General features: G+C 39.9%; 1 protein-coding gene across 1 annotated transcript; it reads right to left on the bottom strand.

The window, feature by feature from the left end:
• Positions 1 to 1,208: 1,208 nt before the first annotated feature.
• On the bottom strand, positions 1,209 to 5,506 carry cish (cytokine inducible SH2-containing protein). The gene is made up of 3 exons (XM_036570962.1): positions 4,881 to 5,506; positions 3,906 to 4,069; positions 1,209 to 2,454 (listed from the first exon to the last, which is right to left on the bottom strand). The coding sequence occupies exons 1-3, from the start codon at positions 4,898 to 4,900 to the stop codon at positions 1,964 to 1,966; spliced, it is 675 nt and encodes a 224-aa protein (XP_036426855.1). The 5' UTR covers positions 4,901 to 5,506; the 3' UTR covers positions 1,209 to 1,963.
• Positions 5,507 to 10,126: the final 4,620 nt, after the last annotated feature.

Genomic DNA, 10,126 nt, shown 5'->3' with positions numbered 1-10,126 from the left:
CCGAAGTGATAGGCTTGGAAGCCACAAAATCCAGACTGTTTGTAAATAGGCTGGTGAACAGGATTGCAGCTTTTCCACTGTACTTTGTGATGCATTTTTTAATCAAGTTGATTTAGAAAGAAAAGCAAATTAAATTCAATTTAAAACTATTTTTTTATTTAACAATTTAGTGAAGTCAGATTACTTGACCAAAATGTTGTTTTGTGCCCTGTAATATTCAGTTTTAACATTTACAAATGCATATTTGAGTAGTATTTATTTTGAATAAGAGGAATAACATTTGTATAAAAAGGAATGAACTTCTGGTGAACCTCTCAGGATCCTTGTTTTAATGTGTTTATGACACTGATTGTGCTGTAGATGGCTCTGTGAGTGGACAGCCAATTTGTTCATCCACGTATGCATTTACTGAAAAACCAATACCTGGAAGACGAGGAATTCAGCTTGATTCTCTTACGTATTAATGTGTTTCAGGTCATTCCCTTTCCCAGAACGCTTTCTTTGTTTTCCCAGAGCTCTATATTGGGTAAAAAAAATCTCTGACTGGTTTATCACTGCGTAGTTCCCTGTGTCCATATGTTTCATTTCTCAGCATTTCTCAGAATTGCCTTTTTTACATTCTTTTCTATCCAACCACAAACTGGAATAGACTATGGGCTTTAAGTCCTACTATTTTCACCAAGACTTTAAGATGTTTAAAAAAAAAAAAAACACTGTAAAAAATAATTTGCTCTTTTACGTTTAAAACAAGTACATATCCCTGGTTTCCTTACATGTCCAGTTAATTGAAATGCAGATAGAAGGTTAGACACAGGTGAATATTTCAACACTGGGAGATCTACTAAAAGTACTAATAAAAAGTGTAAAGAATTTTTTTCACATTTTTTGTGTATATCGTCACTGTCCAAAGAAAAACACGTATCTCCAAAATGGTAGCTTTACAGGAGAAAGCACAAACGTTCTTAGCTTTTAATGTAAGTTAATGTAAAGAGATTTTATTCCAAGAAATTTTGGAGCATTTCTGCTGGTCCGTTCATCATAGAATTATCACAGTGTAAAGGACAGCTGCTGTGTACAAATGATACAGAAAAATACAAATCGCCAAAATTAGAGCTAGATGTGTTTTTTTTTTGGACGACGTCGACGACATGTAATCATTTTCATGGTCAGACCAAAGGAAATCAGATAAACTGGAAGGACTCGAAAGGCTCAATAAAGTTAATTTTTATTACAAAATGAAAAGGATCTTTGTCCATAAATATATACAACACCCACATTGTGGGGATAGAAAAAAATAAATTAATCTGGACTGATTAATATAGTCAGATATACCAGAATGTATTTCAACAAGAAAAAAATGAAAAGGAAAAAAAAAAAAAGAGAGAGACAGGGCTTCGCCTGAATGTGCCTTGACGGTGTCATGTTTCAAGCTGTACAGCTCACTGACTGCTTCACACTCTATACTGTCTCTCTAAGAATCTCTTAAATATGTGACGTGATCCTATGCAAAGGCTACAGTGCAGGGAGCAACAAACCCATGGCGAACTCCAAATCTTTGTCTTTACAAAGTCCACCCAGCATCTCTGGTATAATGACATTTCTATGAGGGAACAAAATTCTTCTCTCCATTTGCACCGAAGAACATTAGCTTGGCTGCAAACTTCTTTCTCACCTATTTGTCATTCGCAAGTCCATTAGGTTCCATTACAGTTCCAGACAGTCGGTTCTTGGAACAAAAAGCTTAATTTAACTCTAAAAAAGTGTTGGCCAGAGCATAAATTAGGCTTAACAATCAATGGAGAGATTGTTCTAGAACATTACAAATAGCCACCACTGGACTGGGAGCCAAAAGCCCCATTTTTTCTGGAAGTGCGCTTTCGACTGATTCCCATGCCTGCAGGGTTGACTGGCATGACGTCAGTGTCCTCTCCTTTTAGCCTGGCATGTGTTTGTCATGGTATTTTCAGAGTTGGAAAGGGTAGTCCTGTAGGTACTGGAGTAGTGGCCTAGGTAGAGGCAGGTTTTCTGGGCAGGATGTGTAGCTGTTGATGGCCAAGCGTGTGAGATGTTGCAAAGAGGGGAAAGCTTGGGGACGGTGGAGTGGACGTTTCAGCTTTAGTAGCACCGCACATTCCTTAGGCACCGGAGGCACTTTGGAATCCTTCTCGTCCTCCTCGGACGCCTCCTTTCCTTTCTTGGAGCCCACGTAGTGCTGCACGAGGCTGGGCACGTCAGGAAAGGAGAGCAGCCTGGTTCTGGTCGGGGAGCTGGAGTCCAGACGGAAGCGTCCGTGGCTGTACTCGATGCGGACATTGGTGGGCCCGCGCCCTGTTTTGACAGACAAGGTCAACATGTAGAGCGGGTGGCTGCTGTCCCTCACCAGGAACGTGCCCTCCAGTGCCCCCTGAAGGACAGAATGGGCCTCGCCAGCAGTGATGGCGCCCCAGTACCACCCTAAAAAAAACAAGAACAGAAACCCTCTTTCATCAGCATCAGCTGCAAGACAATAAAACATCCTCCGCAGTTTCTATATCTCTACACACCTACATCATATCTGAGCTGTGGTCTAGAGAACTTCCTCTACAGTTTGGAAGTCATTTTTGTCTGCATAACCTCATTTCAACAAACATGAAGCACAACAGGTTCACCCCCAAGAACATAGCAAAGAGCTTTGGACCTTTGAGTGGGGTTGGTCTATGTGAACAAGCAGCCCCCCCCACCCAAATCAGGCTATCCTTGTATAGGTATTGGGACACCTACAGGAGCTTTTATGACATATCATTCAAAATTCATAGGCATTAATGTGGAGTTGCCCCACCTTTGCAGCTAAAACAACTTCCACTGTTCTGAAAAGCTTTCTACAAAATTTTGGAGTGTGTCTGTGGGAATTTTTGCCCATTCATCCAGAGAGGGCCTGACTCGCCATCTATGTTCTAGTTCATCCCAAAGGTGTTCGATAGGGTTAAGGTAAGGGCTCTGTCTTTATAGACCTTGCTTTGTGCACTGGGGCACAGTCATGCTGGAAGAGAAAAGGGCCTTCCCCAAACTGTTCCCACAAAGTTGGAAGCATACAACTGTCCAAAATGTCTTGGTATACCGAAGCATTAAGATTTCCCTTCACTGGAACTAAGGTTCCTAGGCCAACCCCTGAAAAACAACCCCATATCATTATCCCTCCTCCACTAAACTTTACAATTGGCACAATGCAATCAGGCAGAATACCACAGACTATGCTTCCACTGCTCCAGAGCGGCGATGTGCTTTACACCACTCTAACTGACGCTTGGCAATGTAAGGCTTGCATGAAGCTGCTTGGCCATGGAAACCCATGCCATGAAGCTCCTGGTGCAAAGTTTTGTGCTGATGTTAATGCCAGAGGACGTTTTGAACTCTACAGTTATTGAGTCAGCAGAGCGGTGGCGACTTTTATGCACTATGCACCTCAGCACTCAGCGAGCCTACTCTTTATGTGGGGTCGCCGAGTGCTAAGTAACTTTATGTGGTCTGCCACTTTATGACTGAGTTGCTGTGATTCCTAAACAATTCCACTATTCAGTAATGCACCTCACAGTTGATTGTGGAAAGTCTAGGAGGGAAGAAATTTCAGGAAACTGATTCGTTGCAATGGTGGTATCCTATTACAGTATTACAGCCAAATTCAGTGAGCTCTTTAGAACGACCCATTCTTTCACAAATGTTTGTACAGGCAGGCTGCATGGCTCGGTGCTTGATCTTATACACCTGTGGCAATGGGACTGAATGGAATAAATCCAATGATTAAGATGATTAAAAGGTGTGTCCCAATACTTCTGTCTATATAGTGTGCATGTATTTTATATATATATATATATATATATATATATATATATATATATATATATAAACCCAATGAGTTTTTTTTTTACCTGATGCATCTAGATAACAGAATGTGCTGGCAATGGCACGCAGATCTTTGGAGGGGTCCCATATCTTGGTGGTGTTGTGAAGACATCTTGGAGAAGAGGAAGAGAGGACGGACACCCCAAGAGGAACCACCTGAGTTTGAGAGTCTGGCAACAGTGCTCTTGGACTGAAAAGAAAGAAATGAGGAAAAACAATAATAATTAAATAGAATCCAAACAAATCTTTTGGTCCATTAAAATATAAAGGCTGACACTGTTGTTCACTACGGAGCCAGTATTTTTAGGGCTAAGAAAAATCAAATAATCACAGCGGATTATCAGAGAACCACTTTACAGAGAACAATACATCATTGTTCCCCTCTTTGTCCTGTTCTTGGATAGCCTGTCCCTGTCTATTGATTTACTGCGTCAAACAGGCAACTCAATCTGGGACAAGCTAGAATAGCCTACAGTATTTATGATATAACCATTGGTAAGGCTTATTTTTAGTAAAATAAAAAAAAATGCAGTAAACAAAAGACATTCTATTAACAGGATGAAATAATAAAGCAATTAAATTACAGCTTAGAACTGTGAGTCTTCCTAACGACACTGCTTTTTTAGGTCAAGCCTATTGGTTTTCCTGCAGTTTTATTTATGTCACTGAAAGCTATAGCTTTCGATTTGGTGAAGCCTACAAGCGCGACTCTTCTGGCATTTTCGTCGTAAGAATAAAATTATCGAATCCTAAATCTGAACATCAAGCTTCATAGGTAGAACAGAGGACAATGAGAGGCAACTTTATCCTAAAATAAAGACAATAAAGACGCCAAAGCGCCAGGTGAACTAAGCAGTGTCTCTAAGCGCTCTTCGACTAGCCTGCATTAGCGACTAAGGTGTGAACAGACTCAATGAATCAGACCGTCGAGTGAATAATGACAGTTTAAGCCCACTCACATCTGTTTCCATTCATACTGCGTATAATCCGACTGAACTCACCCTTGAACGCAGAGAATCATCGTTGATCTTTAAGTCGGAATCCTAAACGGTCTCTGAAAGTTTCTTATCCGCTCCTGAGGGGTCTAGTTTGCCGTGGCTTCAAAAAAATGTAAGTCCAGCCCTGAGGGCTCTGCGCGTCTCAAACCGGATCCTCCTCAGCTGCGTCTCTGCTCCGTTGTGTGAAAAAAAAGGCAGACCGTCGTTATAAAAGGCTCTGAAGATACTAATGAAGCAGGAGCTGAGCTGAAACGGCTGCGGACATGGTTTGTGGAAATGAAAGGTGTTACGCCTGTTAATATCCTAAAAGTGAACGGATGAAACCCTGTAGGGTTTGGCCGCCGGAGCTCGCCTCACTTCCAGGAAGGCTTTTTTCTCGGAATCGTCTCTGACGCGAGCGCGAGCCTCCCTCTCACTCACACATTCAGTGAATCATTTCCAGTAGGCGAGCGGGTTTTTTTTTTTAAACTCAGTTCTCTCAGAGACTTTAGAGACACACAGTCAGGCGAGTTCTGTCATGACTAACTGGGGGATTTATTGGTGTGCGGGACACAGTTTAGCAGTTCTGTCAGACAGCCGTATGTCAGCGCTCCCTCAGCGCTGTTAGCGTTACAGGCTTTCTGCCCAAAAGCCTTCTCAGAACTTTCCAGGAAAACGCAGCATGCAGCCGGCCGCAGCCAATCAGCGCGCGCTTTGCGCCTTTGCAGCTCCGCCCCCACATCGTCGCGCCTGGCTTACAGGGGAATTCCACCGATTTTTCAGAATTTAACCACAATCCAGTTGCTGAGATGTAAACAAAGTCCTTTAGATTGTTGAGTTAATTTTGAGTTGAACTTCTAATAGTAACTCAAGAAAAATCAGTGACACACATCCTGTTAACTAGTATAACTTTAGCGTCAACATTACGTATAAAACTCAGCTTTACTGGTTGTTTGGATAACAAACAGAACATCTTTGCATTGTACATATAAAGACCCCTGGTTCCTATCACTAACACTGAGAGGGAGGTCCATTTTCCTAGTATGGACAATTTTCTTCAAAACATTACGTGCCTTTCATTACTGGTCAACGAGTGCTTTATGCTGAAAATGAAAAAAGTGGAATTCCCCTTTAACTTTTTTTTTTCTTTAAGCAGATCGCTGAATGGAGAGCTCTGAGGTAAGTGAGGTAAAGCCATTGCTAGAGGACGGCAAATCTGTACTAACTAAAGCCAGACTGGTAAAACACTGTTTCTTCAATCAAATAATGGCTAAAATAAAAGTAAAGTACCTCACAAAAACAACTTAAGATGGAGAGAGAGTATTAGGTCAAAAACTTCGCAAGGACTGAGTTCCCAAAAGAACTGTAGTAAAACGTCTTACTGCATCCAGCATCAGCACTGGAACTGAACATTTGGTTCTACAGAGAATAATTATTTGCTTTTAAAGATTGTTTTGGTCCAAAATTAAATGCCAAAGCTCAAATGTAATGGATGTGAGGAACAACAGGACAGAATGAAACTGAACACAATAAAAGGAAGTGAATGACTGTGAATGACGAAGACTGAACTGATTAAAAGTACATTCCCTCACAAAGACATTAACATTTCAAAATACTCAGAAAAGTACAAAATCGATCATAATATGACTCACGGCACTGACATTTACTGCCACATTACGGCTGTGAATGAGACGTCTGTAGAGCAGAAGATGTTAACCCCTTTTAATCCCAGGCTTATCACATACTAAGGCTTATTATTCAGCAGTGTGTGAAAAACTCCTCGGTATTTGGGGTCCCATGTTGGCTGGATACCCCCAGCGTTGGCTCACTGCTAACTTAGCTTTAGCAGCACTGGTGCTAGCTTCAGTGACAACACAATGTTTGGCTCAACAGTTCTTCTTTTGGAAAGGCTATTTTCTGGGTTAGTAATGCACTTTTCCTCACATTAATTAATGAATTGATTATTAATTAACTTACTCTTTATTAATTCACTCTTTACACCAATCTCTTGCAAAACTGCAAGTTTTCAGCTTTACGATGCTACGGCATATTGTGAAGTTCTTCAAAGGTATCCTGAGCATATTTACAGCTGCAGGACTATGAAGAACCAACAGGGTGAATTAATTTACTACAGCGCCACCCTGAGGCCCTTTAGTGCTACATAGTTAGTTAAGAAGACAGAAGCATAAGAATTTTGATATTGAGACATTCAGGGGGGGCATATTTCACACCTTGGTTCAGTGACAATAAGGACCTCATTGCAAACTGGCTGAGCTGTAATTGCTTTGGGCCTGCTGGGGGACCCTGGCCATTTAAGGGGTTAAAGGATGTGGTCACTGTGTCCCATGTATAATAGTGCATAGCACCTCCCAACTGACCGCTGCTCTGCTGCTTCTCACTGGGCTTAAACTCTGTCTGATTGGGTGGTCAGTTAAGCTTCTTAAATCTCCTTTTCAAAATTAGAAACTCCCTGTAGAGTCACGTGTTCATTCTAATAATATTTTGAACAACAGTGTTATTGCCTTTGAATTTTTTGAGGAATGGTGAGTTTCTCAGCCTTAAAGCTATTAGCAAAGTGGTGGTCTACATAAATAATAATGATGGGCTACAAAGTTTTAACATGGTCTGTGCTGAAAAAACAGCAAACCCTTTCTTTAAGAGCTACAACTCAGCTTCAAACAGAGGAAATGACTACACACAGCAGACTGTGATCATTTCAGCTCCCCACAGGCAACACATAACCCCAAGCATGCATGAGATGCTCTTGTTGGTATTGCCATCTGGAGGTCATTGACAGTCTCCAAACCTGGTCATGCTGTCCCGTGTCAGACTGTAGCCTGTATCCCAAACAGAAGCGTGCAATAATGTTTACTTAGTTACAGGTACTTAACCCTCTATTGCATGATGTTGCCTCAGGGTAACAAACCCAATTACCTCACTTCGCAATGACGTGATACATATTTAATGACCACGAAAGGGTAAAGGGTAAAGGAATTATTAATGAAGGGAAGAGTTTGGATAAGCCAGAAAAAAGCTTGTATTTGTGGATGGTACACATTTCTGCACCAGATAATTTGCCTTAGAAAAGCATGTATTTAATATGATTCACATCTGTTAGAGTGTGAAATTTTAATAGTCAGTATCATATAAATAATTTTTATTTGTTATGAGAAAATGTTGCAATGATCAGGTCCATTTAATGCAAGAAAAATCAATCAAACATTTTAACATTGCTCTCATTATGAAATGTGGGGTTAAATAACATTTTAACAAATTTGTACTTTTGTAAGTATAGTTTTTCTAAATGCAAGTTTTAGTATCAGTCTTATTGGTCTAAGCTCTGCTCATATATATATATATACTTCAGTTGAAGTTTTTCGTCCTCTTGAATTATCATTTCATGGAATTATCAACACTACCTGAGTGTAGTTTTAGGCTACTCTGCTCACCTCTGATCCCAAACAATGTTTGTCTAATCTGTCATCCAATGTTCTTTCCTCTTGAACTCGTGAGAGTTCATCTCACTTTCACTTAAACAGTCGTGACAAATCTGCCTGGAAATGGTTCATGAGGTTTAAGTACACATTCTCTACAAAGAACACACTTTCACACACTTTAATACACTGTCACTGTTTATTTGCTGAATTCAACACAGCCGACTAAAAAAAACCCATATAACGTGGCCTGTGCAAAAGTTATGGCACATTTTATGCGTAACTATTTTCCAAAATGTAATAAATTGTGCTCTAAAATCAGCAGAAAAAGGATGAGGTGAGGATTTGATTGCGTTCAGCCACAAGAGCCTCAGTGAGTTCAGCTACTGGTGTTGAATTATTAGTTCTGAATCAGAAACTCTCTAAACTCATTCCGAAGTCTCACCCACTCACTATTGGGAATGATCCACAGCCCAATGCTGGGGAGCTTCATACCCCTCTGACACTTGGCATTGGACATGACTCATGTAGGCTCATGTACAGCTGCTCCAGAGATTATGAGCTGTACAGTTGCACACTTGTGTCAGCATTGGGTGCACCTTCTAGTAGCTGATTTCACTAACTAGAAGGGCTAGAAGGGGTGTCTGGATACTTTCAGACATGCAGTGTGGATATCTGAAGTGTTTTCAAATTCTCCTATAGATCATGGCTTCTATAAAAGAATGATGGTCCTCTAGTGAGCTGTGTTCCTATAATATACACTCATTCAGTTTATTCTCTGAATCAGTCAATGATTTCAGATGTCCTTGAATTTGAAAAAGATGACACGCGGCATACAGAAATATTTTTTATTTGGAATTTCTTTCTCTGATTATTAACAGCTATTTGCACAAATGATATGTTTGACACAAAACACTGAGTGAGTCTGAAGTCTGTGTGAGAAAGAATGAAGCTTATGTGCACACGTGATTAGAATTTTAATGCTAATATGGCAAAGCAAGTCAGGAAATATGCAGTCAGTCCTGTGGAACAGATCTAAAATAGAATAAAAACAGCAGTTCTACCTACAAATATCTATAATGTCTTATTCATACAAGCTTCAGTCACTGCTGAGTCCAGAAGTCTCTGCCAACAGGAGTGCAACATATTTAGTATTACTGTGTCCGTCCTTTAACCAGTTGGTCAGCTTACAAAGAATCTTCTGACATGGTACTTTGTTCATGTGGAAGAGAGATTTGGCTGTTGTTTGTGAGTGTGTATGTATGTGTGCATCTGTGAGAGAGAAGGAAGAAAGAGAGAGAAAGAGTTTCTATTTAATAAGTTACTACTTAAGTTAAAATGCCACTTAGACCTGACCATTAAAAAGTTTGGAATCACTTGTGATAGTTACATTTTTTATTATTTTATATACAAAAATAACTTAGAGACACAATAATGAAGTAGATTTTAAAGTTATTTTACATATTGAATTCAATATTTCAAGTCGCTGTCCAACCCCTCCCCCCAAAAAACATGTATCTCCATTTTTTTCTGTTAATTTTTTTTTCATCATTTGAGCATGCTGTCCTTTACATTGTTACGAAATGCTCCAAAATTGCTTGAAATAAAATCTATTTACTTAACTTACAGTAAATGTAAAGAAGGCTTTTGTCTTCTCCTGTGAAGTTACCATTTTGGAGGTGCTTGTTTTTCTTAGGACAGCAATAATATATTACTTACATTTTTGTCATCTGCCTTGAGATTTGATCTCCTCTTTTGAACTATGACGGGTTTTGAATATTAAACTTTTACAGCTTTTTGTAACAGAACAATGTCTTACAAACTTACTATATATAA

Source organism: Colossoma macropomum, unplaced genomic scaffold, assembly GCF_904425465.1.
Source record: "Colossoma macropomum unplaced genomic scaffold, Colossoma_macropomum, whole genome shotgun sequence".
NCBI classification, from domain to species: Eukaryota; Metazoa; Chordata; class Actinopteri; order Characiformes; family Serrasalmidae; genus Colossoma; species Colossoma macropomum.
Note: the sequence above shows the minus strand (reverse complement) of the source record. Positions and strands in the feature narration are given on the sequence as shown.